General features: G+C 52.3%; 1 protein-coding gene across 3 annotated transcripts; it reads right to left on the bottom strand.

Moving 5' to 3' along the window:
• Nucleotides 1–404: 404 nt before the first annotated feature.
• Nucleotides 405–27,098, bottom strand: TK2 (thymidine kinase 2). Of its 3 annotated transcripts, XR_005723334.1 has the most exons (11): nt 26,877–27,057; nt 25,983–26,020; nt 19,480–19,554; nt 17,354–17,407; nt 16,690–16,779; nt 14,519–14,592; nt 6,994–7,082; nt 6,343–6,422; nt 3,330–3,410; nt 2,848–2,961; nt 405–2,191 (listed from the first exon to the last, which is right to left on the bottom strand). XR_005723334.1 is itself a non-coding variant. In XM_040253437.1 (10 exons), exons 1-10 carry the CDS (start codon nt 27,022–27,024, stop codon nt 2,093–2,095), a joined length of 828 nt encoding a protein of 275 aa, XP_040109371.1. In that variant the 5' UTR covers nt 27,025–27,057; the 3' UTR covers nt 405–2,092. The 3 variants fall into 3 exon arrangements, 2 of the variants coding, with proteins under 2 accessions (XP_040109371.1, XP_040109372.1); XM_040253437.1 differs by lacking the exon at nt 2,848–2,961; XM_040253438.1 differs by lacking the exons at nt 2,848–2,961; nt 16,690–16,779 and having other exon boundaries at nt 26,877–27,098.
• Between the last annotated feature and the right edge of the window lie 11 nt (nt 27,099–27,109).

Below are 27,109 nucleotides of genomic sequence, written 5' to 3'. Positions count from 1 at the left end.
GTGATGTGAAAGCAGAAGGGAGGGGAGGAGGAGCCCAGAGGCACCACAGAACTGAAACCAGACTGTGTGGCCCAGCCCTCCCGCTTGCCTGTCCCCCACCTCTGAGGTCTCTAGCCAAGTCCACTTAGAACGTTCCAGCTTATCTTAGTTGTGCAAAAGTCACCATCCACATCTGAATTTAGGTGTGAATGGTGAGGGAGAGAGGGCAGTGTGTCCGATGCCAACACTAGACAGAACAGGAGCTCCAGAGCCATCTGGACAGTAAGGCCCCTGGAGGAAGAAAGCCTCAAACCAGGAAGTCAATCTGGGGACAGAAAGGCAGAAAGAGCCTGGGACCCGATGGTCTTGAGACACCACACCAGCCCTGGACCACCCACAGCTGCACTTCGATGTGAAGGAGATACATACTTCTATCTTTAGGGGGGTTTTTTATTCACATCTCCCCCCAGTACAGATGCTCAAATTGAGCTGTGGGGAAAACTGGACCATTCGTCTGCAAAGTCCCAAAGCTGGTCCCGGCATGTCCAGGTGTCTGGTAGCAGCGGCTGTGCTTCCTGCTGGTCCATCACTGGCGTCTAGGCTGAGACGCATCCCCGCCTGTGCAACTGGCCCAGGATCGGTCCCTCCACGAAGGGCCAGGAGCCAGAGTGCTGCCCTCCGAGTGCTGCCTCTGGGCCCGGGCCACCAGGGGCACCTGTCACCAATTTACATCAGCGAGTTGCATGCACAGGTGCCTCACTCACACGGGGGCCGTGACGAGGCCTTCCAACCTTCAGGCACACCGACCACCACTCAGGAGAGGCCGAGGCCTGTTCCCCCAAGTTCATAATCAATCCGCACCCCCACGTCTACACAGAGCCTCTGGAAGCTCTCTCCACCCACCTCCGAAGTTCAGGAGCTCCAGAGCTCCAAGAGCCTTTGCTTGCAAGCCCCATCCTTCCTGTCCAGATTGTCCTCGGAGAGAATGTTCTTCCTGTCTCTTGCTGCTACTTGACTCAGGAGACAGCTGTGCCTTTGATGCACTGTTACAGCTGAACACAGCTAAGACAGTCTCTGAGCTAATAAAGATGGTTCACAGTCTATGGCCTGCGATGTCCCCTTGGATGGAAAAACATTTCAAAAAGACTTAAGGCCACTGGTGTCTCTCCCCTAGGCCACAAACTCAAGAGAAACTCCAAAGGTGAAGCTCATCATGCAACCCACTGAGGAGGGAGGGAGCCTCAGAAGCCAGGCTGGCAGCCCCTTGCCCCAGCGTGGCACGGGGCACACCAGCCCAGGGGGCCACAAGCCACTGCCCTGACAGGTCATCAGCAGCCGCTCAAGCACGACCTCTGTCACCAAGGAGACCAAGCACCATTCAGGAGCCAGTGCACACCTCTCCTAAGTCGCGGAAGTCCTGATGAGGTGTTAAGTACCACATCAGCCTCATGCTAGAGAACGGATGAACCCTGGGCTCAAGCCAAACGTGGCGCAATTTTGTGAAAGTCAAGAAACACCAAATGCCCTCAAGGACAGTTCAAACCATGAGAAAGTGATGATGCCAGCTGCACACACAGTTGGCCCTCCCCTCGCACATGTGAGGGTCTCCAGTAGGCAAGGCGGGGCTCTGGGGTGAGGCAGCCTGGGGCAAGAGATGGGCTGGGAGTCGCTGGAAGTCTGAATGGTGCTGACTCCACTGTCACTGGCCGTGTGACCCCTGGGAGTCTCTTAGTCTGTCTGAGCTTCAACTTCCTCCCCTGGGATGGAAGACCGCTACCTCGCCCTCCTGGATGGCCTGAAGGGCTAGAGACCATGAGCCCAACACAAGTCAGGTGGAACTTCCCTAGCCTAGAAGGACCCAGCGGTGGGAAACCACCAGGAGATGCACCAGAGGAATGCAAGGCTATGCCACCAGAGGGCATGGCAAACCCTTTGGTCCCATTTACCCACGAGGCCCAGGATCCCAGGATGAAGACACTGGGAAAGGAGAGAAGGCCAGAAGGAAGACAACTGTGGGCAGATACAAAGCCCTCCTGAGAGTGGAGTTTTCCAAACTGCTCCTAATAGCTAACTTGGCAGCAGCAGGCATTTCTCAGGCACGATCTTTCCTATCCTATGGACCAAGCTTCCGATTCTCCAGAGTTAGGATTCGGTGCCGGTTTTTTTCAAAGAGTTCTAACATTTTCTGCATGTTGTGGTCAGCCTCGATCACCTGGAAATGAAGCACAGGGGTCACAGGGCTGCACCTGACCTCAACATCCTCCTCCCTTCACAGGAGAGACAGACAGAGGCAGGCAGGATGAGGCAGGGAAAGGCGCAGAAGCCCAAGGTCACAGGCAGGAGAACAGGGAGGTCAGGATCAAGCTACAACCAGTTCTAGGTCAATCCACATTCTCAACTGTATTTTCACTTAAGAATCCAGGACAGTCGTCTGAGAATGCATTTTTTTCTCATCATTTTCTATCACCTACTTTTCTATAAAGAGGGGAAAAAATAAACTCTCTAGAAAAATCCAGTAGAGTAAAATCTCACTTTCCAGCAACCTCACTGCCTGGAAGAGCCGTGAGCACAGTGTGTGAGCAACCCAGACAGATGTCCCCAAGGCCAGGCACACTAGTGGCTGCACAGCCCTCCCTCGGTTCCTATGCTGCTCACACACTCCAAACAGTTCACGGGACCTATCTGCCCGCCTGGAGAAACTCTGAGCAGGAGCAAATCAGGAAATGAGGGCGAGGGAAGCAGGGAAACACTGACTGGGCAGAAGCATCGAACAGTTAGAAATGGTGAGTGTCAGCAGGAGAAGGTGCGTAAGGGGAAAGCACAGGCGCTCAAAGGCATTAGCAGTCCAGGGCAAACAGTCCTACACACCTCAGCACCTCCTAAGGGCATCCCTGTGTGACAGACCAGAACAGCAACTGGCGTTCCTTCGGATGCCCGGGGTCACCATGAAAAGGTGCAATGAGATTCTGGGCCAGCCACCCCCTGGAGGACGGACAGGTGCATCAGGAAGACCACCATCCCAAGCAGTTAAGGCCAAAACCCAGGTCCAGGGGCTCTGGTCCCCTGGAACATTCCTCTAGGGACGATGCTGGATAAGTGAGATGCTACTGTGTCACGGGTGTAGTGACACTGGGACAGGTCACCTTCTCCCAGGTGTGTTCAGCTCACCAAGACTCAATCCAGAAAGGGAACTGAGAGATAGGGTCCCTTCCACCCTCCCTGCTTTCTTCTCTCAAATTCTCCAGCTCTGAGGGACTTGGTCCTTGCTTCCCTAGACTGCAGACTGGCCGGCATGCCCGTGGGTCATTCCTCCTTCTAGAAAATTTTTTTGCCCCCTCAGGGGAACTTACCAGAACGGGTGCTGCCACAGGGAAAAGGCTCCCTTTGATGAGCCACTCCTCGTACAGGTGGTGAATAGCATCCAGGTAGTCCTGTGGGGGGTGGGGAACACAAGAGCAGTCAGGAGCAGGGATGGGGTTAAACCTCTCCCCTTGGGGGGCTCAGGCAGGTGAGGGAAGGTCAGTGAACACGGAGCACCACCCTGGACAAAGGAGCCTGCAACAGCCAGCCTGACTCAGGTGGGCCAGGCTGAACGCAGCCAAGCACCCCGCCGGCCAGCCCCGACGGCACAAGTCCGAAGTGTCCCTCCAGGGTCCTTCCCTGGTGGTCTAGTGGTTAAGAATCTGCCTTGCAATGCGGGGGACACCAGTTTGATCCCTGGTCAGGGGAAGATCCCACATGCCACAGGACAACTAAGCCCGTGCACCCCAGCTACTGAGCTCACGTGTTGCAACTACTGAAATCCACGAGCCCCAGAACCCACGTTCCGCAACAAGAGAAGCCACTGTAAGGAGAAGCCCACACACAGCTCGAGAGCAGCCCCCACTCACTGCAATTAGAGAAAGCCTGCTCACAGCAACACAAAGACCCAGACAGCCAAAAATCACTAATTAATTTTAAAAAAAAGAGTAGCTATTTAAAAAGAAAAAAATGGCCACCCTTCAGCATACTCGGCTCCACTGGCACTTCAGACACACCTTCCTACCAGGCTGGTCTCGTTTTCTGCAACCTCCCCATCAACAGGGCCATCGTGACTTCATGGGGGCCTGGGAAGCCTCTGAACTCTCCCTCCATCCATCCCACCAAGAGGACTGTGGCAGCTCTCACTGGCCCAGAAGCCCCGCTCAGCTAATCCCACCCCAACAGGCAACTCATAACCTATGGATCCTCGAAGCCTTCAGGACCAACTTCAGCTGGCAGACAAGGTGAGACTCAAAGGAAAAGAGGCCCAGCCCTGCCTCAAAGGCAACCACGGCAGGACTGAGTGGCACACTGAAAGTGAAAGTGAAAACCGCTTAGTCGTGTCCGACTCTTTGTGTCACCATGGTCTATGTCCATGGGATTCTTCCCAACCCAGGGATCGAACCAGTTCTCCCGCACTGCAGGTGGATTCTTTACCAGCTGAACCACAAGAGAAGCTCAAGAATACTGGTGTGGGTAGCCTATCCCTTCTCCAGTGGATCTTCCCAACCCAGGAACCGAATTGGGGTCTCTTGCATTGCAGGCAGATTCTTTACCAAATGAGCTATCAGGGAAGCCCACGCTGGTTGCCAGCAAACACCTCCTCCTCCCAGCCCCGAGGCTCTCAGGTAAAATGCACTGCTGCCTCTTTACCCACTCGCGGGTTCTCGGCAGCAACAGACAGGTCTACAGGCCTTGTCAAAACCATTAAGACAATGTTCTGGATAGTGACTTGGAAGGACTCCAGCCTTGTCATTTCTTCCAAACATCTGGCTCACCGCACAGAGCTGCCATGCCCTGGCCAGCACAGTCCAGCCCCACCGCGCTACACCCTCCCTCTATCACTCCTGTCTCCAGATTGGAAAGAAGCTGCTCAGACCAAGGCTTGGGACTTCATGGCTGGAATCAACCCTCCTGGTGCCCAAGCAGGTCTCTGGAGCTGGACTGGCTGTCTAGACCCCAGTCTAGCTCACCCTGAGCTCAGACTCCCATATCATCCCAGGAAATGCCTGCCCAGCCTGTCTGTTCACCTCCAGTGGCATTCACACAGGACATTCAGTTCAATATTAACTGAGCAACCCCAAGATGCCAAGCCCTGGGACACATGCTAGGCATGCAGAAGGGGTAAGATCTAATCTGAAAAGGTTCGTGGCAGCTTTGTAAGGGATGGGGAGCAAACACATAAACAGTTTCAGAGTATCTGTCCTAAGGTCTGTGGCCATAATAAAGCACAGAGGCTGGGGAAGCATAACAAAGGGAAGGTCAGGGAAGGCTTCCTGGAGGTGATACCTGAGCTGAACCTGGAAGGCAAAAGAAACTGCTCTGCAAAGACACATGTGTGTAACTCCACGGTAGGGGGCTTCCCTGGTGGCTCAGCTGGTAAAGAATCTGCCTGCAATGCAGGAGACCTGGGTTTGATCCCTGGGTTGGGAAGATCCCCTGGAGAAGGGAACAGTTACCCACTCTAGTATTCTGGCCTGGAGAATTCCATGGACTGTATAGTCCATGGGGTTGTAAAGAGTCGGACACAAGTGAGCCACTTTCACATGGTAGGGAGTAGGGAAAGAGTGTGTTGTGTGTGTGGGGGGTGGTGGTGGTGTGTGTGTGGGTGTGTGTTTGTGTGTGTAACCACAACTAGCTCTTTAGAGCCGGAGCATGAAAAAGCGGGGAGTGGAAGGGGACGAAGCCTATCACGCAGGATCCAGATAGCACAATACAAGTGAGGACTGTGACCTAGAGAGTGGCAAGGCACCGAGGGGTAGGGTTAGGGAACCACACGCGTGGTGTTCTGTATCAGACACCTCGCCGAGCAGCCGTATTGGGGCTGGATTTCTGGGGGATGTGAATAGTGAGGGGCCAGGCCAGGAGAGTGGTGCAAGCCGGTTGCGACAGCCTGACCAGAGTTGCCATGGCCCTGAACCAGTACCTGGAAGGGCGAGGCACTGGACAAATAGCAGTGAGTTCCACCTCCTTGCCGGGCACAGTGCAAGCCCTGGAGATGCAGAAGTGAGCAAGTGGACACATCATAGTGAGGGTCTGGGAGTGAGAGGGCACAAAGGCATGCCATCTTCAAGAGGTGGACTAGACAAGCCCTGAGGACACCCAGGCAGGAGCTGGAGAAGGGACAGCTCTGAGCATGGCGATGCCCACCACTGAGTCCGGGGCCACAAGAAGTGAAGCGGACTTGGACACACACAGGGTCTCCGACCTCAGAGGAAGTCAGAGTTCCCCCTCCCACATGTTCAGTTCCTGTTTCTCTCCCTGCAACGAGGGCACGATGACCTCGCAGAGGGTGGGGCCAGGCTGGGATGCAGCCCTTTCCCGGGGTAGAGGGGCTCTCACCAGTGGGATGACCACCTCCTCTTCCCTGCATCTCATCTTCAGCCTCCGGTAACAGGTCTCAGGAGTGGTCCGGAGGTAAACTGAGATTTAAAAATATATACACATGTGGTTTTCACTGCTCCATTCAAAGCTTGGAAGTGAAAGTGAAGGGTGGGAAGAAGGAAGGCACAGGGGCAGGGCGTGCAGAGAAGCATCTGCCCGCAGCGCTGAGCAGGGGACGCAGAGCAGCTGTGCGGCCAGACAGGCGTCTGACCCTCGCGGCGACTTCCACTGTCCTCCTGTGTCACAAGCCCCACAGGGTCACTGTAAGGCTGAATGAAGGCCCATGTGTAGACAAGAGCTTAGCACAGGGCCCAGAACCCAGCTGGTCTCAGTAACCATTCGGGTTCCGTCCCTCCTCTCTCTCTCTTATGAACTAAGAAAACCCATCACATCACAGCAGACCCAGGGGAAAGCAGTTTGAGAAACATAGGCTTCTCCAGGAGGAACCAGAAGCCCGGTTCTGTGTGCCCCTTGGGGAGAAGGCCGAGTTAACACAGGAAAGAATCCCCTATGGAGAGGGCCCCAGCCACCACCCCTGCTGGTTGGGGGCCCAGCCAAGCATGTCCTCAGTGGGCCCAGGGGAGGGAGGCCGGGGAAGGGCCGTCTCACCTATCAAGTCAATGGACACGTCGATGTTGCTCACGATCCAGTCAAACCATTCCGACAGGACCACATAGTCCACTTCGGGCATTTTCCCACTGCAACGAGAGTTCTGAGGCTTTTATTCTCCTACGAGATAGCTCCTGGACTACGCCACTCCCCCTAAAGCACCTGGGCATAGCTTCTGCTGAAAGGGCACTGCCAGGGGCACCAAAGCAGAGTGTGATCACACGACACTGGGCGGGCAGTGACGACAGGGACCCTAAGCACCTCCAACCTCCCGCTCCCTGGGACGGTTCGTAGTACCAGGTTGGCCAATAAGTTTGTGTCTGTAACACCTCGTGGAAAATCCCAAACAAGCTTTCTGGTCAACTCAATAAAATGCAGCTAGTGTCATGGCACTGCCTGAGGGGAGAAATTCAGGATGTGAACTCTAAGCCAAGGAAGGGGCTATAAAGCCTGTCCCCAAAGCACAGGGACAGCACCCAGGCTGGGAGGTGGAGTAGCAAACCCGTCTCTCCTTTAGAAATGTATTTTATGGAAATGATAGTGGATGCCCACTGTAGCATTCTTCAAAAAATAATGAAAAACTGAATCATGGTACATCTATGTAACAGAAAAACCATGCAGTCATTGAAAGATGATCCCATAAAATAATACTTTATGACATGGAAAACCCTCATAATCAAGTGCTCATCATTCAGTGAAAACAGTAGGATATAAAACTGTTGCATATGGCATGACCCAACCGTATTATCAAGGGTGTTCATCCACACATGCTGTAAGACGACTGGAAAAAAAACCACCAGGACGTTAACACAGCTTTTCTTTGAACAGTAGGACTATTGGAAATGTTTCTTTATCCCTTTCTGTATTTTCTAAAACTTCACAGCATACTAGCTCTCAAATCACGACTTCACTTTCACTTTTCACTTTCATGCATTGGAGAAGGAAATGGCAACCCACTCCAGTGTTCTTGCCTGGAGAATCCTAGGGACGGGGGAGCCTGGTGGGCGGCCGTCTATGGGGTCACACAGAGTCGGACACAACTGAAGCAACTTAGCAACAGCAGCTCTCAAATCAGGGAACAAAATGGGGGTAAGAATTACTACATATTTAATGTGATAACTTGGAAAGAAGAAAGGAAGGGGACTTCCCAGGCAGTCCAGTGGTTAAGGCTCTGTGCTTCCAATGCAGGGGGCGTGGGTTTGATCCCTGGTCAGGGAACTAAGATCCCACATGCCACACTATTCAGCCAAAAAAATTAAAAAACCATAGTAATAATTAAAAAAATAAAATGCTATGCTAAGAAAGAATGCCTGAGAGAGAGACAGACCCAGCGTCTGTCCTCTGCCCTGGTGGAAATGAGCATGGAAGAGGTGGAGGTAGGGGCAGCAGCTGGAGGAAACAGACCAAGAGAGGAATTCGGCCTTTCAACATCCTCCACCAGTCTTGACCATCATCTTGGATGGACCCAAACTGGGGATGACAAGGCCAGCTACGGGCGAGTAGAGGTGCCTGAGCTGTGTGTAGCTGGGGGAGCTTCTCACTGTTGACTAAAGAAGGGGAGGTGGGAGAAGAGCCTGGGAGAGAGGGTGGTCTGCAGCATCCTGCCCCACTCCCCACCCACTGCCCTGCTGCCAGGTGCTGGGCATGGACTCCCACCTGGGGCAGGGGGCAGGGTGGGCATGGAGAGAGGTGATCTGGAGATGACAGGCTTGAGCAGCCCTGCCGGGGGCCCAAGTGACAGAGCACAGCAGAGCCTGGAGGGGGGCTCCTCCACTAGTGCTTGAGTCCAGCCGATGCCCTCAGGGTGAAAGAGCTGCGCCTGGCCAAGCAGCAAAAGAATGCGCACTGCCGGGGGTGGGGGGTGGGGTACCAGCGGGCTCCCCTGGTGGCTCAGATGGCAAAGAATCCACCTGCAAGGCGGGAGACCTGTGTTTGATCCCTGGGCAGAGAAGATCCCCTGGAGGAGGACATGGCAACCCACTCCAGTGTTCCTGCCCGGAGAATCCCTATGGACAGAGGAGCCCGGCAGGCTACAGCCCATGGGGAGGCAAATTCGGACACAACTGAGCAACGAAGCACAGCACCAAGCAGGGTGAGGACCCCCACCCTGAATGAGTGGGGGAGGCTTTGAAGGGGAGGGAGGAGGGAGGAAGTCCGGGAACACTGCAGAGGGGACTAAAAGTCAGGTAGTAAAGGTGCCAACTTTGTGATCGCAGGCTCTCCTCCAAGACTGCCACGCTCGTATGGCTGCCCATCCCCCAGTTCTCTTTTCCTATCTCCTTAAAAGTAACCCATGATCTACTCAGGGTCCATCCCACAGGCCTGAGTGTTTACCTTCAGGGCAGACCAACTGGTCTCGGAGACATGCTCTCCCCTGGCCAAGGTGAGCTGATGGATGTAGGTCACAGGGGCCCAACCTGAGCAGTGAGACAGGAGAGTTTGCTGGGGTTTATGATAACCAGGCTTCCTCACTCTTAAGAGGAAAGCACTGACAAGATACCCACCCTGTGGCCAGCAGATGAGAAGCCCGGTTCTGCCACAGCCGTTTTGTCACCAAGAGGGAATCACATATTGACACAAACAAGATAGAGAGTGCTGAACCACAGAGAAACAGCACTCGGCGGCTGTTGTTCAGTCACTAAGTCGTGCCTGAACCTTTGTGACCCTGTGAACTGCAGCACGTCAGGCTCCTCTGTCCTTTACTATCTCCTGGAGTTTGCTCAAATTCATGTCCGTTGAGTCAGTGATACTATCCAACCATCTCCTCCTTTGCTGCCCCCTTCTCCTTTTGCCTTCAGTCTTTCCCAGCGTAAGGGTCTTTTCCAATGAGTCAGCTCTTTGCAACAGGTGGCCAAAGTATTGGAAATTCAGCTTTAGCATCCGTGCTTCCAATAGAAACAGCACGAGGGCCACTGAATAAAACCGACCCCCAAGTCTAATGTTAAGACAGCCAGTAACACCCTCAATGTTCACGCTACTCTGAGCTGGGCTGCAGTTAGCTGCAGCTGACAGTATTTGATATTCAAAACAGCACACGCCTCTTCTTGACATGTTTTCCTTCTTGGGAGCAAAGCTGACTCCAAGTACAAGATTTGCAAAAAGGAAGCTGCTGATCAGCCCCACCCCCTCCACCAAACACATGGCCTGGGGGACACAGCAGACTGGCAACTCAAGGGTGGGGCAGAGGGCAGTGGGCAGTGCAGAGGGAAGGCCGCCCCACAGTCTCCCACATCACTGACACTGGACAGTCTGGTGTCAGACTGCCCGAGGACTTCACTGCTGTCTGCGAGGCTCTGTGAAATCCCACAGCTGGGAGGATCCCCTTAGCTGTGACCACCAAACTGAGTCACAATTCAGGACACACATAGCACAGTCCTAACTAAAACCAAACCGATTGACACCACAGAAGTGCACGTGTGCAGGGAGGCACATTGAGACATGGGGATGGGGTTCATTCCTGAGGGGTCTCTGGGGTCTGAGAGCTGCTGCTCCAGGGGGGTCTCAGGACACCTCCTGGGGGGGCCAGGCGAACCCAGGGCTGAGGGCAGACAGAGAAAGTAGGGCTTCCTTTCCGGAAACTCTCCTTGGAGGTCCTCCATGCAGGTGGCTCCAGGGCAGCCTCCCTGAGGGCAGGATCCGGAAACCTCTTCCAAGATTGCCAGGAGCCATCTGCTGAGGGCTCCAGGACCACTGGCTGCTGGCTGGGCTGAATGAGGAAATGGGAGCTGGCTCCCGTGATTCTGGGGGATTTCAGGCAGCAGGCACTGTTTTACCTGTATCTAGTTTTCCTCCTGGGAGTCTGCCCAGCTCCTCCTGTGTCTGCCTCAGGAATGGGGTGCCCTGAATCACTCCTGAGGCACTGCTTTTATTTCTGCAGAACACACGGAGTGGGGAAGCCTCTCTGCAGACCCACCACTGGTGAGCTGAAGGGGTTTCACTGTGCCTTCCCCTGATCCCAAGGAGTAAAATTTTAGGTCCTGGGTCCACAGGAAAACTGCTGACTGGTCTGTTTGGCACAGTTTGCTGCCACCTTCTCCCTGAGGTCCAGAGAGCCCCTGGTTTGCACAGCACAGGTTAAAACAAAAATCACAGACTCAAATGCCAGCCTCCTGTACACATTACTTACTTTATAAGACCTTGTGCAGTCAATGTCCGCCCCAATTTATAGATGAGGAAAACTGAGGCCCAGAGAAGACTGGCCTAAGTCTGTCTGAGAAAGCCTGGCTCACCACGGCCCCCAAACCCATATGTCCCCAGTTGCATCACTTGCCGCCGCCTCCCATGTCCCAGGGCATATCCAGTGTCTCTCTGGCCTCTGCCTGAGGAAAGCCACAGCTCTCAGGCCTGTGACCCAGGCAGTGAGTGCCCACTCGGGACTGAGTAAGGAGGAGCCCAAGCCCAGGACCCACTGCGGTGGTGGGACGACCTGCCTGCTGTTCCAAACGCCGGGCTTTAATGGATGTCCCTGACCCCCAGCCCCAGGTGAGTCAGTGTGTCATTTCCCCAGCTGGGCCCCACTCGGTCCCCCTCTATACTCTTTGAAAACGCCAACCAGGCAGTCCTGTAAAACCTGTGTGCTCAATGATTCCGCCCACGGGGCCGGGCCACACAATGGCCTGCACGGCCGCCTTAACTGCCGAGTCTTCCTCTCCACCTTCAGCTGTTCATTCCAGCAGTTGCCCACATCTCAGAAGTTCTTTAGGTCTTTTAAGTTTTTAAAGAGATTGTGGAACCAGAATCTTCCTTGTTGTCAATTAACCCCTGGTGGCATAACTGCATGTTCTGCCCACCGCAAAGCCGCTGGGGTGGGGGTGTGGGCCGAATAGGCGGGTTTCTCCGCAGGGGAGCTCCTCAATTGTCCCAGGCCCATAAGTTAAGAAGGGCCCTCCAGACATTTTGCTTTCGGGTTAGAATTCCAGTCTGTGGGCTTCTCTGGGCACTCAGGCCTGCAACTGCAATCAGCAAGGCCAGGCCTGTCCTACTTCCTTCCGTCCCAGTCCCTCCAGACTCCAAGCCAAGGCTGCCAGGGCTTCTGAGAAAGGGATCAACCCCAAGGCTGAAGGGGCAGCAGTAAGGGCCATCCCCACACAAGCTCCCAGGTAGGAGCTGACATCCCACACAAGCCGTCTTGTGGTTCCCAGCACCCAGTCGAACTCCCCCGGTGGGGAACCGCAACATCCTGTTCTGGGTACGAGCAAAGGATCCAGACAAACCCAGCTCTAGATGTCACTCGGTTTAGGCTCACGGTGATGGCAGTCTGTATTTGCGAGGAGGCGAAACCTCTCCAAACATCTACCCTCAGAGCACCACTTCACTGGGAAGGCCCGCTGCCTGGAGAGAAGCTGGGTCTCCACTCTTCCTCCTTGTCATCACTTCTTTGGCTCTGGCCAGAACGCTGTTGGCCGAGCCTGCAGAAAGAAAGCCCTGAGCGTGGAAGACACCCAGAGACCCTGAGCACAAAGGGACTACAACAAAAGCCCCAGCAACCAAACTCTGAAGCCACAAACATGAAATGAAAAAACCGCAGGTGGGGCAGGCAAATGAGGAAACCCTGCCCCGTGAAGAACTTTCATCTCGGCGGGCCGCCTCCCCCCACGCCACAGACAGCCACTCACAGGACTGGGCTCTTGCTTTCACAACCCCAAAGGTCCAGGTGAGGCCCCGAGGAAGCCACAGGGGCAAAACTCCCAGGGATGCCAAACGCCCCCCGGCCCCAGCGACACCTGTGTGAGGGAGTCTGCTCGCGTGAGGGCAGAAGAGTAAAACCGCAACAAGTAACCACTGGAGGGGCTCCCTCGTCCTCGTTGCTCCTCTCCTCTGCCCGTCCTCCCTGTGGCAGCCCCAGAGCAGAGCGAAGAGCTGTGTAAACCTAGCAGTGGACACCCCTGCTCCATGGACACCCAGGCAGCCAGGCTCACACGGGGCTCCAGCATCAGAAACGCTGCCTGCTGGAAGGGCAGGGCCCACAAGAAAGTTCCGAGGATGAAGGACAAAGCCCAGTCAGGACTTGCCCTGGCTGCCCACCCTGACCCCACAGCACTGAGGAGGCCTGGAGGGGATGGATCCTCGGCAGCTCAGGACCCAGGGAGAAGCCTTTATGGACCCCTCAGAGGAAGGGGTGAGAAACGGCTGGGGGACAAGTCTAGCTGGAGACCAAAGGCCTGCCTCAGGTCCCGACACCCAGCAGGAGTTAACAAGTGTCACCCAGGTGCCAGCTCTGTGCTGGGTCCCAGCTAGGCCAGCAGACCAGACATGCTCCTTGTCTTCAAGGAGCTTACAGTCCAGCTGGCGGGGATGTGACTAAGCTAAGCCGCATGAAACTGCCATTTTTATAGGTCACCGTCGGTCACGTTTTAACAATTTCATATGGTTGAACCTCATTAGAAGTGGTCTTAAATACTATGAAGGAAACCAATAGAAAGAAGTGATTTTCCCTGGTGGTCCAGTGGCTAACACTCCATGCTCCCAATGCAGGAGGCCTGGGTTCAATCCCTGGTCAGGAAACTAGATCCCATATGCTGCAACTAAGAGTTTGCATGCTGCAACTAAAGATTCCACATGCCATCAACTAATTAATCAATTTAAAAGAAGAAAAGAGTAACAGGCTCAACCCATCTAGACAAGGGCACCGGGGAGGCTGGGGAGAGGCGATGTGTAGGACCACAGTTGTAGATGGGAGAACTAGGGAACTGGGGTGTACAGAGTAGAAGCAAGACACTGAGACCAGCTCTGAGAGGGATGAAGTTCAAGGCAGTAGGAGGCAGTGGTGTGGGGGAGATGGCATGGAGAGGGGAGCAGGCACACAGCTACCAGGAAGGGAGGGGCGGGGAAGAAGCTGAAACTTCAGACCCCAGCCTGCAGCCTATTTCCCCCAAGACCCCTAACATCAACAAATAACTGAGCACAGGAGTGGAGGGCCCCACACCTCTGAGGCTGCAGCCCTGAGGGCGCCCAGCCATGTCTGTGTGGTGGAGTCTGCTCCCGTGAGGACAAAAGACGTCTTTGAGTGAAATCGCAAGAAGTACCGCGCACACCGTGTTGGGCTGACGGCTCTACTCTCTCTGACTCTTCACCCCACCATGTCTTGTCCCACTCTGCTACGTAACCCACAAGGGCCCTGCCCCCTCTCAGACTGGGGTCAGCTGGTGTGACCTGCTTTGGCCAATGGAGGTCAACCAACATGAAGTCGAGACCTGAGAAAAAACTAGCACTTCTGCCCTCTGGCCATCGCCATGGGAAGTGAATGCCCAGGCTGGCTCACTGGTCCCAGGAGAGGATCAGCAAGCATACGAGAGATGAGTCACCCCAGTTACCCTCCCCGGGCCACCCCAGACCTGCCAACCCCTGGATGTGTCATCAAGCCCAGCCAAGGTCAGCAGAGCTGCCAGGCTGCCCACTCTGGATGGTCGAGCCATCAATATGGTTGGTTGCTATACCAGGTATCTGTCAATTAGTAAATGAGTTCCAATTTTATTTCTAAAAATTTAATGGTTAAATAAATTATCGATTGTGCAAACTACAATACCTTCTGTACAAGTTTTCTACAAAAACGTATCTTGCACTGTGAATTGACCGCTCCATCAACCGTATAGGCAACGTCTAAAAGAAAACAAATGTTATTTACTAAACTCAGGCAGGAAGGTCAGGAAGCCTGGAACAATGACTGTTGCTCCCCGGCCTCTGGTCTATGCTGAATACAGAACTGAGACGCCACCGGGGAGGGGTGAGGGCGGACAACAAAGAACCCTGTGTCCAGCCTCCTAGGCCCTGGACCCTCCCTACGGCCTGAGGCTCGGTGGTCAGTGCAGCAAGGCGGGCGGAGAGCCTGTCAGCTGTAGCCTCTTTCATGGAAGGGGTGAGGCTCTATTGGACTGTGGGTTTGGGGAGTGCTAGAGAAACTGCTAAGTGACGCCCGGCAAAGTGGTGGCGAGTGTGAAGTGTGGTAACTATTACTGACCCAGCAGGTGCATCCACTGAAGCAGAGGCAGAATTTTGAGACGAGAGGGTGTGGCTTTCTGCAACCCCAGCAGCAGGCCTGCCAACACCTGCCAGCTGGTGAGGATCACGCCGTCCTTCACAACTGTAAAGGACCATGACCTACAGCAGGGGAGGACAACACTGATGGCGCCACTCTCCACCAGCAGGCTCAGACCCTCCACGAGGCCTTCCCTTCGTCCATGGTGTCCCATTGGGAAGGGAGAGCTGCCCTGGCTCCAGACACTTGAATGGGCAAACACTGCTCTGACTCAGCCTGCCCACTGGGACCTGGACCCACAAATCAGAGGCCGATTCAAAGCCACAACCTGATTCAAAGCCATGTCCTCTCTCTCCTATCTGTCCATCCGTCTTCCTTTCTATTCTTCCATCCTCTCCTTACTTCCAACTCTCTCCTACCCATCTTTTGTAGCTCCCAATTTATCCCTCTTTTATCTTCTTTCCTAGTCTGTCCATCTCTCTTTCTCTCTCTGCCTCCTTCCTGATACATTTCATTAAACAGAAGAACATACATATGACCCATTATATGTAGATATACTAGACACAATTTCTGTTTGCAACTGAGTGCCCATTCAGGAAAAAGTAGGGCGAGTGTCAATCTCAGATCCTCTGACATGTAACTTTTAGACAGATCTTTGGGCTTCCCTTGTGGCTCAGCTGGTAAAGAATCCGCCTGCAATGCGGGAGACCTGGGTTTGATCCCTGGGTTGGGAAGATCCCCTGGAGAAGGGAAAGGCTACCGACTCCAGTATCTTGGCCTGGAGAATTCCATGGACTGTGTATAGTTCGTGGGGTCACAAAGAGTTGGACATGACTAAGTGACTTTCACTCACTCACTTTGAGAGAGAGAAATTCAAACAGTTCTACTTGTATCTTTTTTCATTTTAAAAAACACACAGATTTGTAGAAGGACGAGAGCTATGGCTGCAAGTGCCCAGCCCTGCATCAAACTGCCGGTCAAGTGGCTGTGTCAAGAGACACTGGCTGGTGGATGTCCCGTCTCCTGTAAGGAGAGCCTCCAAAGCCAGTCCCTCAGGCTGGGCTGCCATTCTGAACCACAGGTGCCAATCTGGATCTCCTCAGAGCCCCTGTTCACACCCCCTGGCTGATGAAAGGAGCCAAAGCAGCCATCTTTGTGCCCAGGTGATCCGCCCCAATACCTGACTGGCCCAGGGCTGGACACCGACCCAAGCTGAGCCAATCAGGTTCTTTCCCTCAAGAATCTGAACCAAGAACGTGAACAGGCCCTCCTGAAGGTTAGGTCCGTGGTTCTCATGCAAACACGGCATGCATTAAAATCACCTGGAGGGTGTGATAAAACCCAGATTGCTGGACCTCATCTCCAGAATTTCTGATTCAACAGGTCCAGGATGGGGTCAGAAAATGTGCGTTTCTAACAAGTCTCCAGGTGCTGCTGCAGCTCCTAGTCTGGGGACCACACTTTTGAAAACTGAGTTAAAGGGCATTGAGCCCAGGAGCCAGCAGGTCATGAAGACTTGGGCTCACGTGGCATCGTAGCAACTTCTTGGCTAGCTGAGGGTGGGGCTAGGGGCCCTGAAGCCTGGTCCTCAGAGAGCGGCAGGACCAGAGACCTGGACTCCAGAGACAGAGAAGGCTGAGCAGCTCCTTGTAAGGTTTCCCTTCCTGGCAACCAAATGCCCCTCATTTGAAGAAAATTGAAACCAAGCATCTGAGATGTACCTGCGGACGAGTGTGCTGGTCGAGCATGGTGAGCTGCACGTATGTCTGCAGCGTGAGGCCCCATCGACAGGCATCCTGGTACATCAGACCCTGCGGGGTGGTGGGGGGGTGGGGGGAGAATGCAGTGCTGGATCTGCAGGACTCCCTGACTGTGGGCCCAGACCCCACCCATCCCTTTCTAGCAGCCAGAGCTGAGCCTTCTGACCGGGAAGGAGGTGGAAGGAGCAGAGGCACATTACAGCCCCTGCTTGCTGGGTCCATCCTTGGCAAAGTGCATAGGGTAGCTTCAGAGGGAGCCTGCAGCAGCCCGGAGCAGAGCCAAGTGCAAACCCCAACTGGAGGTTTACCAGGGAACCTGCAAGGAGACCTGGGTTTCTTCTAGGAGAGGGTCAGGGTAGAATGAGCAGCTGGAGACTGCTCCCCAACCCCCAACCCACGGAGCCGGGGCGAAGCACTTGCTATGGTTTGGGATAGCCGACAGGAGGGCTCCAGGCTCCTTACACACCCAGCCAGGCCTCAAAGAACCTCAACCTCAGAACATCAACCTGCCACCATTTCCCCGTCCCCTCGCCCAGGGCAGAGCGAGGACACACGTCGTGCACTAGCACCGCCGTTCCCGTACACTTGAGAAGCTGGCGGTTCACAAAGGAAACCGCACACTCACCAGAGGATTATGGCCTCGGACATTTCTCCACTTGGGCACAGGCTCTGTTAACACCTGCCAGGAGAGAAGACGTCAGAGAGCAGTTACTCCTCAGTTCTGAGCTCCGTGAAGGCAGATGAGTGTTAGGGGTAGGATGGGGACAGAGTCAAGACCTGGGCACCCAGGCTGGGCTACAACAGTGGAGCAACCCTCCCTGCAAGGTCAGAACTCCATCTAGACACGGTTCCTGGTGTGACTTCCAGAAAAGATCTAAGGCCCACCCTGTCCACCCCGTATACAAGTATGCGCACATATCCCCTCCTCTGCTGCTATGGGGGCTCCTCGGGGGCAAAGGGAGTTCTCCCAGCCACCCGTCCTGTTTTCCATCCTGTTCCTTACTGCCCACCAGAGGGCAGGCAGGGAGGTGAGAGAAGCCACGAGGGAGGCTGCTTCGTGTTCACACAGCTTCTGGTTTGGGGGCTCTGCCGTGACCCTGTGACCCTGGCAGTGAGCTCTGCCTCCATTTCCTCTCTCTGATCTCTGCGCTGGACACACCGATGGGCAAAGGATCATGTTTCTTTTAGTAGCTTCCCTAAACTGTGCAGGTGAGTTCTGGAAAGGATTTAAATGGTATTCTTGGAGCCAAGACTTTGAGAATATATGGGGATATTTGGGGATCTTCAAGTGCATGTGAGCAGGTGCCACAGGTCACAAGAGATCAAAGGAAAGCAATGCATGGGACCCTGGAGGAGGAACCTCCCCGCACCTTTCACCCTTTGTGCCTTTGCTCATGCTGTTGTTCTGCCCAGTATGCCCACCTCAACTTATTTTACCTCAAGTTTCATTACATGGAAAGCTCATACATATCCTTAAAAAAGCCAGTTCAAATATCCCTTCCTCTGTGAATCATTCCCAGCCCCCTCCCAACCTTCCTCTCCTTCTTCTGGGTCTTCATTCCATTCCTATCCTGTGAGTAGCAAATGCTGTACCACTCAGGCTCACCAGAGGCTCAGACAGAGGCAGCCTTGACTTGCGCCCCATCTGTGGGACAGTCACTCAACACACACTGAGCATCTCCCATGTCAAGTACCACACTAGGTACCAAGGATACAGCAAGAGCAAAACACCCCAGCCCTGCCTTCATGCAACTTTACACTGGCTAGGGAAGGAAACATTAATCAGATCGGCACAGAAAGTCAGCACATATTTTCAAACCCTGAGTAGTATAAAATAAGGATACAGAGGGGCCAGAAGAAACTACACCAGGGAGAGTAACCTAGCTGGGGAGGTCAGAGAGCAGAGCTGAGATCTGAAGGGTGGTCTTCTTAAAGCCAAAACATTTTTCTATGCTGTGGAGCCAAACGAGGGCACAGGCCCTGGAGCAGACGGCCTGGGCTGGGACACAGCGGTACAGGCACTAGCCAGGAGACTCTGGCCGAGCCATGTGACCCCACCGAGCCTCTGTTTCCTCCTCTGCAGCTGACAGTAGGACCTCTATCACAGGGACCACTCTTCTAAGGATGAAATCAATTAGATCATCACGAAGCCTCAACACAGTGCCTGGCACAGAGTACCACCCTCATTAGCTGTTAATTCTCACTGCTGTTGGTGGTGGTGGTCATTAGCTCCAAGGTCTTCAGTGAGAATATAAGCGCTTCTAAGGCCAGGGGGCAGCGGGGAGGAATTTCCCTGGTCCAGTGGTTAAGACTCTGCACTTTCACTACAGAGGCAGGGGTTCGATCCCTGGTCAGGGAATTGAGTTGCCGCATGCCACTTGGCTGGGCTGAAAAAATAAATAGAGTGCCAGTGAGAGTTACGTTGCTCAGGACAGGTGTGTCAGGAGCCCCTCAGAGCCCCACCTCCCTGGGTCTGAGGATTCACGAGGAGGACTCATAGGATCCAGCATATAGTCACACTCACAGCTAACTACAGTGGGAGGTTACAAAGTATAATCAGCCAAGGAAAAAGGTGCATGGAGCAAAGTCTGGGGGAAACCAGGCCCATGCTTTCAAGGGGCCCCTCCCTCCTCTTACAAGGGATATTCTCAATTCCCCCAGCAGCATTTCTGCTGGGTAGGGCTGGTTTGCACCCTTTATGAATCCACCAAGCTTTTGCAGGTTGCTTCAAACCTAGTGTGGAAGCCATACCTCGATGTCTGTTGAGTTGGAGAAGAACTCCAGGCATGTTGTCTTTCCACTGGCAATATTGCCCTCAACACAGATCTAGCAAAAGACAAATGCACGTTAGGACCAGAAAGTGAGTGCCTGGGGGAGTATCAGGACGAACTTCTAGGGAAGCGCTCAGGTGAACAGCATAACTCGTTCAGTCGAAGACCTCAGTGTGTACACAAAACCTCCACAGGAAACCGCAAGGTCCGGTTATTAGCAATTAACAACTCAATTCTTCCCACCAGTGGCAGGCTCCAGACCCACCAGACCACCACCCTCCAGGATAGATGCTCCCTTAAGTCAATCCACAGACCCCACAACTTGTCCTCGGCCACCCTAGCTCTGCCCTTCCCTAGCTCAATCCCTCAGACTCTTAGATTTTAGGCCAAATGGAGTATTACTCAGCCATTTAAAAAAGAATGAAATCAGGTCATTTATAGTGCTATGGATGGACCTAGAGTCTAACATACACGTTAAGTGAGTCAGAAAGAGAAAGACAAATGTCATATATTAATGCATATGTACGCAATCTAGAAAGATGATACAGATAGGTCTGTTTGCAGGGCAGGAACAGAAGTGCAGACGTACCGAACAAACGTGTGGGCACGGGATGGGGAAGGTATGGGTGAGATGAACTGAGTGGTACTGACATATAAACACTACAGTGTGTAAACCAGATAGCTAGTAGGAAGCTGCTGCACAGCACAGGGAGCTCAGCTTGATGCTCCGTGATGACCTAGAGGCGTGGGATTGGGGGTCTTGCATTTACTCACTGACGGCCTTCCATGGGCCAGGCACCGTGGACTCAGGAGCCAGTCCCAGCTCCCACTGAGCTCATAAGAGTGAAGATGGGGAGGAAAGTAAAAGAAAAGATGTTCACGGTGCCGTGGGAGCACAAGGCCAGCCAGCACCACTGCTCTGGAGAATGTGCCTAAGTTTACCTCCGCCTTCCTCTGCTGTTAGGCCTTCATTCCAACTTCCCATGATTGTAACTGACGCTGTGATGTGCCATCTATCCTTGTTTTTTGTTTTTTTTTTGGTGGGCGGGAGGGGTTGCACAGCTTGTGGGATGTTAGCTCCCCGACCAGAGATTAAACCCGTGCCTCCTGCATGGGTTGGAAGCACAGAGTTTTAACCACTGGACCACCAAGGGATTCCCTATCCTTATTTTTAAATAATAACATTTCATCTTTTCTGAAAACAGATTTTAAGCATTCTCACAATAAGAAATACAGGGAACTGACCAAAAAAAAAAAAATCACTCCTGATTCCAGACATAACCATTATTTAAATGTTTGATCAGAATCAGAGTTTTCAGAGGCAAACAAGTTTGAGCCCCAAAGCCCCCACCGGAAGAATCAAAATATATATTATCCTATTAAAGAGCCTGAGAAATCTGCCATAAGAAGGGGACTTGCCCAAATGTCCAACCAAGGGCGACCCATGCACATGAGGGAGCACTGTCAGCATTCAGCACTGAAAAGAAATGAAGTGCTGATAAACGCAGTAACGTGGATGCACCTCAAACATATGAAAGATGAAGACAGCTAGTCACAAAGACCAAATGCTGTATGATTCCATTTTATAGAAAATGTCCTGAAAAAGCAAAGCCTCAGAGACAGCAAGCAGAGTAGTGGTTGCCTGGCTCTGGGGGAGTGACTGTAAATTGGCACGAGGTTTCTTTTCTGAGTGATGGAAATGTTCTAAAATTAGACTGTGATGTTGCACAGCTCCATAAATTTACTAAGATATCATTAAGCTGTAAACTTAAGTCGATTTGGGGCTATGTACATAACATAATAAAGCCATTCTTTAAAAAAAAAAAAAAGGAACACAGTTCAATTTTAATCTAACAGTCAAAAAATTAAGACTTTCCATTCTCACCCCTCAAATTCTCTCCCCGTCTCCCTCAGACATACCCACTGTTATGACTTCCCAACTTTCCTTTAACCAGACTAACAATTTCTTTTCTTCTTTACCCCCTATAGACAGTTTATATATTATTTCATTTGGATCATACTTTTATATATTTTTATCCTCTTTTTTTTATCTCTTACAAAGTGTACTTTCCTAGGTCATTAAGTATTTTCAAAAACGTGATTCTGAATGGCTGAATAATATTTCATCACATAAGATATACCATGAATTATTGAAATCCCTACTGTTGAATGTTACATTCTCTCCAGTTGCTTTTATTATAAAATTGTGTTATTTTTGATACAATAAACTGGGCTATAGTGAGCCTTCTTATACATAAATCCTTGTCACTGGCTCCAATTATTCCCCTTCAATAGACTTTTAGGAGTATAATCAATGTATCCAAGGATATGTGAGTTTTTATGACTGTTGATGATAATGCCAAATTACCCTCTAAAATGCTGTCTCAATTCACACCCTTTTTTCTAAATGAAAAAGATGGATGGAAGAGCATGTGCCTTTTACCATACTGTGCCAATACTGGGCATATCCCATCCTAAATCTCCATTCATTATGAATAATGATGTCTGTCACTAGGCATTCAGTGTTAGCCCCTGGGGGTTCTGTACTTTGCCAACATTGTCACAGTGATCCCTGAAACAATCACAGCTAAGAATGATTTGCATAGATGGGGAAAACTCAGGCTCTGAGAGGTTAAGGACTTGTCTATCTCTACTAAAGAGCACAACTGGGGCTTGAACCACGTTGTCTGATCCACACTTTCCTTACTCCATTTGCAAAAGCATTTTTTCTCTGTTAGGGAGGTGGAGCACTTTCTTCTGTTTATTCAGTTCAGTTCAGTTCAGTCGCTCAGTTGTGTCCGACTCTTTGCGACCCCATGAATCGCAGCACGCCAGGCCTCCCTATCTATCACCATCTCCCGGAGTTCACCCAGACTCACGTCCATCGAGTCCGTGATGCCATCCAGCCATCTCATCCTCTGTTGTCCCCTTTTCCTCCTGCCCCCAATCCCTCCCAACATCAGAGTCTTTGCCAATTGAGTCAACTCTTCGCAGGAGGTGGTCAAAGTACTGGAGTTTCAGCTTTAGCATCATTCCTTCCAAAGAAATCCCAGGGTTGATCTCCTTCAGAATGGACTGGTTGGATCTCCTTGCAGTCCAAGGGATTCTCAAGAGTCTGCTCCAACACCACAGTTCAAACGCATCAATTCTTCGGCGCTCAGCCTTCTTCACAGTCCAACTCTCACATCCATACGTGACCACAGGAGAAACCATAGCTTTGACTAGATGGACCTTAGTCCGCAAAGTAATGTCTCTGCTTTTGAATATGCTATCTAGTTGGTCATAACTTTTCTTCCAAGGAGTAAGCGTCTTTTAATTTCATGGCTGCAATCACCAACTGCAGTGATTTTGGAGCCCAAAAAAATAAAGTTTGATACTGTTTCCACTGTTTCCCCATCTATTTCCCATGAAGTGATGGGACCAGATGCCATGATCTTCGTTTTCTGAATGTTGAGCTTTAAGCCAACTTTTTCACTCTCCTCTTTCACTTTCATCAAGAGGCTTTTTAGCTCCTCTTCACTTTCTGCCATAAGAGTGGTGTCATCTGCATATCTGAGGTTATTGATATTTCTCCCAGCAATCTTGATTCCAGCTTGTGTTTCTTCCAGTCCAGCGTTTCTCATGATGTACTCTGCATATAAGTTAAATAAGCAGGGTGACAATATACAGCCTTGACATACTCCTTTTCCTATTTGGAACCAGTCTGTTGTTCCATGTCCAGTTCTAACTGTTGCTTCCTGACCTGCATACAGATTTCTCAAGAGGCAAGTTAGGTGGTCTGGTATTCGCAATCCCTTTCAGAATTTTCCACAGTTGATTGTGATCCACACAGTCAAAGGCTTTGGCATAGTCAATAAAGCAGAAATAGATGTTTTTCTGGAACTCTCTTGCTTTTTCCATGATCCAGCAGATGTTGGCAATTTGATCTCTGGTTCCTCTGCCTTTTCTAAAACCAGCTTGAACATCAAGGAGTTCACGGTTCACGTATTGCTGAAGCCTGGCTTGGAGAATTTTGAGCATTACTTTACTAGCATGTGAGATGAGTGCAATTGTGTGGTAGTTTGAGCATTCTTTGCATTGTCTTTCTTTGGAATTGGAATGGAAACTGACCTTTTCCAGTCCTGTGGCCACTGCTGAGTTTTCCAAGTAAGCGTCTTTTAATTTCATGGCTGCAGTTACCATCTGCAGTGATTCTGGGGCCCACAAAAATAAAGTCTGACACTGTTTCCACTGTTTCCCCATCTATTTCCCATGAAGTGATGGGACCAGATGCCATGATCTTTGTTTTCTGAATGTTGAGCTTTAAGCCAACTTTTTCACTCTCCTCTTTCACTTTCATCAAGAGGCTTTTTAGTTCCTCTTCACGTTCTGCCATAAGGGTGGTGTCATCTGCATATCTGAGGTTATTGATATTTCTCCCAGCAATCTTGATTCCAGCTTGTGCTTCTTCCAGCCCAGCGTTTTTCATGATGTACTCTGCATATAAGTTAAGTAAGCAGAGTGACAATATACACCCTTGATGTACTTCTTTTCCTATTTGGAACCAGTCTGTTGTTCCATGTCCAGTTCTAACTGTTGCTTCCTGACCTGCATATAGGTTTCTTAGCTATTACAAATTCCCTCAGGAAAAGTCAGTTCATATTTTGTTCACTTGAAAACATTAGTCACTTCTTTTTAACCCAACTTTGGAATTTATTTTGCAATTCTGGGCAGTGACTCACTCCCCAGCTGTAGCTCAGCCCAGATATTCCCTGTCCAGTTCAATCCCATGGGATGTCCCATAGGCACCTCAATTCATCACTCCCCCAATACCCATTTACAGCTTCTGTTTCCATTCCTGTCTTCAGGAAAGGCTACACCATCTACCCAGACATTCAGGGCCTCTCTCCTCACCCATCAACTCACAACACCTCTGCAACCGTCCTTGTGGGAGCAGCCTTCCTGCTGGCCTTCCTGCCTCCAGTCCAGCCCAGCGGGGCCCCTATTCCCTATCTCTGGTCCAGCACTTCTTCCTGAGAGCTAAACCAGATCATATCCGGTGAAGTCTTTCAGTGGCTGCGGGTGCTGGGATCCGCCTCCAGTCCCTGTGCCTGACCAAAGGCTCTCCCCAGCCACCTCTCTGGGACAACCACCAGCCTCTCACCCCTCTGTGACTTGCCCCTGCAGTTCTCACTGTTCCAACACTCCTGCCTTGCCTTGTCCTCCTTCTCCCAGGAGGCCTCAAGACTCCGCAAGGCTCCCGTCAGTCACCATCCTCAAGAAGCTCTGCCCCCACTCCCTGCGGCTCCAGATCCACCACTGTCCTGTTCACACTCCCTCCCCCATCGGACCACAGGCTCACTAACAAAGGCTGCTGGAGTCCCAGGTCCACACAGGAACTCAGAGGATTTGTATAATTAAGAGCAGCTCTGGACCAGACTGCAAGCTCCACACCACTTCCTATGGACCACCTACTGTGTGTCTGGGGGATATCAGACCACACCCAGAAAGCACCAAGGACAGGCCTGGCTCACAAAAATGCTAGCTCAATAATTAATAGCACAACAATGCATCAATACCCACCTGGCTCGATTTACCAACCCCTCCCTCAGCTGTGGTGCCTGTCGCCATACCCTACCCCATGTCTAGTTTCAACAAACTTCCATAAATCTCAAGCATTTTCATCACCAGTACTCTCCTTGTGTCTGCTCTCCTTCCCAGGCCCTCTCCATCACCCTAAATACCCCCAGGGGGCCTGCCCACACCTTCCACCCTCTACAGACCCCAGCCAAGGTACTCCTGCCCACACCCACCAAGTAACTCCCTCTCCAGCCATTATCTACCAATCTGCAGATCCCTGAGCCTCTGGACCAATGGTGACCAAAATACTGCTCCACCACAACCAGCTAAAGGCTTAAACACCATGGGCATGTCCAGTTTGACCCTCCTTTGACCTTCAACCTCACACCAGGCACAATCCCCCCCTCCAGAGCTAGCATCTCGAAGTCACTGCACTGGCAGAACCCATGTCTACGGAGCCCCATGAATTCTTTGTGATCTCCCACTCACCCTTCTCAGCATCGGTGGTCTAGGGGCAGCAGTCAGAAGACCTGCCCTCACAGTCAGGCTGTCATCTACTAGCAGTCAAACTAACCTTTCACTTTACAAATCCTTTGTAATCATTCATCTATTCAAGTTAATAGTCAAAATTCACCCAGAGGCTATGAATACATGTATTCTCCTACCTGTGCAGATTCTTAGCAAAGGGACACCAGAAACTGGTAACAGAGTTGGTCTCTGGGGAGGGAGCCTGGGGCCCAGGAGCGGACAGCTCTTTATCCCTGGAGATCCCCTTGTATTTGTTCTTTTTTTTTATGTGCACATATTCCTTCACTCTTCTCCTCAAAACATGTATTGCGTGTGTGTGTGTGTGTGTGTGTGTGTGTGTGTACTACACACATATAATCCTACACTGGAGAGAGTGCACGTTAGAAAGAGACTTACCACTGATTTTTTCTCTTTTTCATTTTCTCTATCTTTATCTAGAAAAGAAAGGAAACCAATTTTTAAAAGCGATTTTAAATAGCTCACTCTTCGGTCATTGTTATGTTTGCTCCCTGGCCTAGAAATGTTTTCCAGTAACACCTGGGACCCTCCCTTGGCAGAGGGAGGCAGACCCACCACTGCTGTCTATGCTTTGAAACTGAAACTGCCGCCTGGATCCTGTTGGCACGTCTAGGCCACCAATGTGCTCAGCTCACAGAGTATATTATGCTTTCCATTTTCCACACTTCTTATATTTATGACTCTCACTGATGGGTGTCAAGCCAGTTAAAACGCACAGTGGCCTCCACTCGAAGCTCCCAGGTAGGAGGTCAGTGGGTATGGACTTCGGCACAGGACTCAAGTTTCTCCTGCAGGCCCCGGGGCTGACATCGCGGCCCACCCAGCCCACGGCGGGTTCTGAGGTGCCACTGAACTCCAGAACTTGGCTACAACGGGGCCTCTCATTTCTGAAGGGCAGGGTCTCCAGTCCCAAAGGAAAAGGGAGGGCATTGAACCTAACCCACCCCCCCATCCCCCGCTTGCTGGCACCTCCCCCAAGGCCGAAAGAATGGACCCAGGAATGGCACCGGAAACCCTCGGGGAGGAGGTTCTTTCCACTCTTTAGAGGGTTCCGCAGCTCCGAACTGGAGATGGGCCCAGAGCCCCAAGGCGCCACCCTCTACAGCCGGCCAGGGTCCAGGGCACCGCCCCGCCCCTTCCCCAGGCCGCCCAAGGAAATCCCGGCGCCCGGAAGGAGGGGTTTCGGGTTCAAGCCGGTTCCACGAGCCAAGGGCCGGGAGTGGGGCTGATGGCCGCATCCGGGATGCCTGCAACGGAAGCTCGACGCGTTACCCCGAGGCCAGGCCCAACGCTGCGCCCCTCGCGACCCTGGGCAGGAAGCGGGGCTCCCGGGCACATCGCGGCGCAGCGCCCGGAAAGCCCAGCTCCGCAGCGGCCGCAGCAGCACAGCCCGCCCTCCGGATGCCACATGCCCAGCCATTCTTCCTGCGCGGGCCTGCGCGAGCGCAGCCGGGAGACGGGGCCCGCCTCCGCGCGCAGCCCGTAGCCCCAGCCCGCCCCGCCCC

The sequence above is a fragment of the Oryx dammah genome, unplaced genomic scaffold (assembly GCF_014754425.2).
Source record: "Oryx dammah isolate SB20612 unplaced genomic scaffold, SCBI_Odam_1.1 HiC_scaffold_13, whole genome shotgun sequence".
Classification (NCBI taxonomy): Eukaryota; Metazoa; Chordata; class Mammalia; order Artiodactyla; family Bovidae; genus Oryx; species Oryx dammah.
Note: the sequence above shows the minus strand (reverse complement) of the source record. Positions and strands in the feature narration are given on the sequence as shown.

Bases quoted from the DNA above. Each gene is read 5' to 3' on its own strand.
- TK2 (XM_040253437.1), bottom strand. From the start codon at position 27,024: ATGGCTGGGCATGTGGCATCCGGAGGGCGGGCTGTGCTGCTGCGGCCG. The intron at 14,593-16,689 runs GTACATCTCAGA...GTTTTCTTTTAG, and splicing joins ACCAGCACACTCGTCCGCAG to ACGTTGCCTATACGGTTGAT. The intron at 3,411-6,342 runs GTGAGAGCCCCT...CACCCCCCACAG, and splicing joins AGGAGGTGGTCATCCCACTG to GACTACCTGGATGCTATTCA.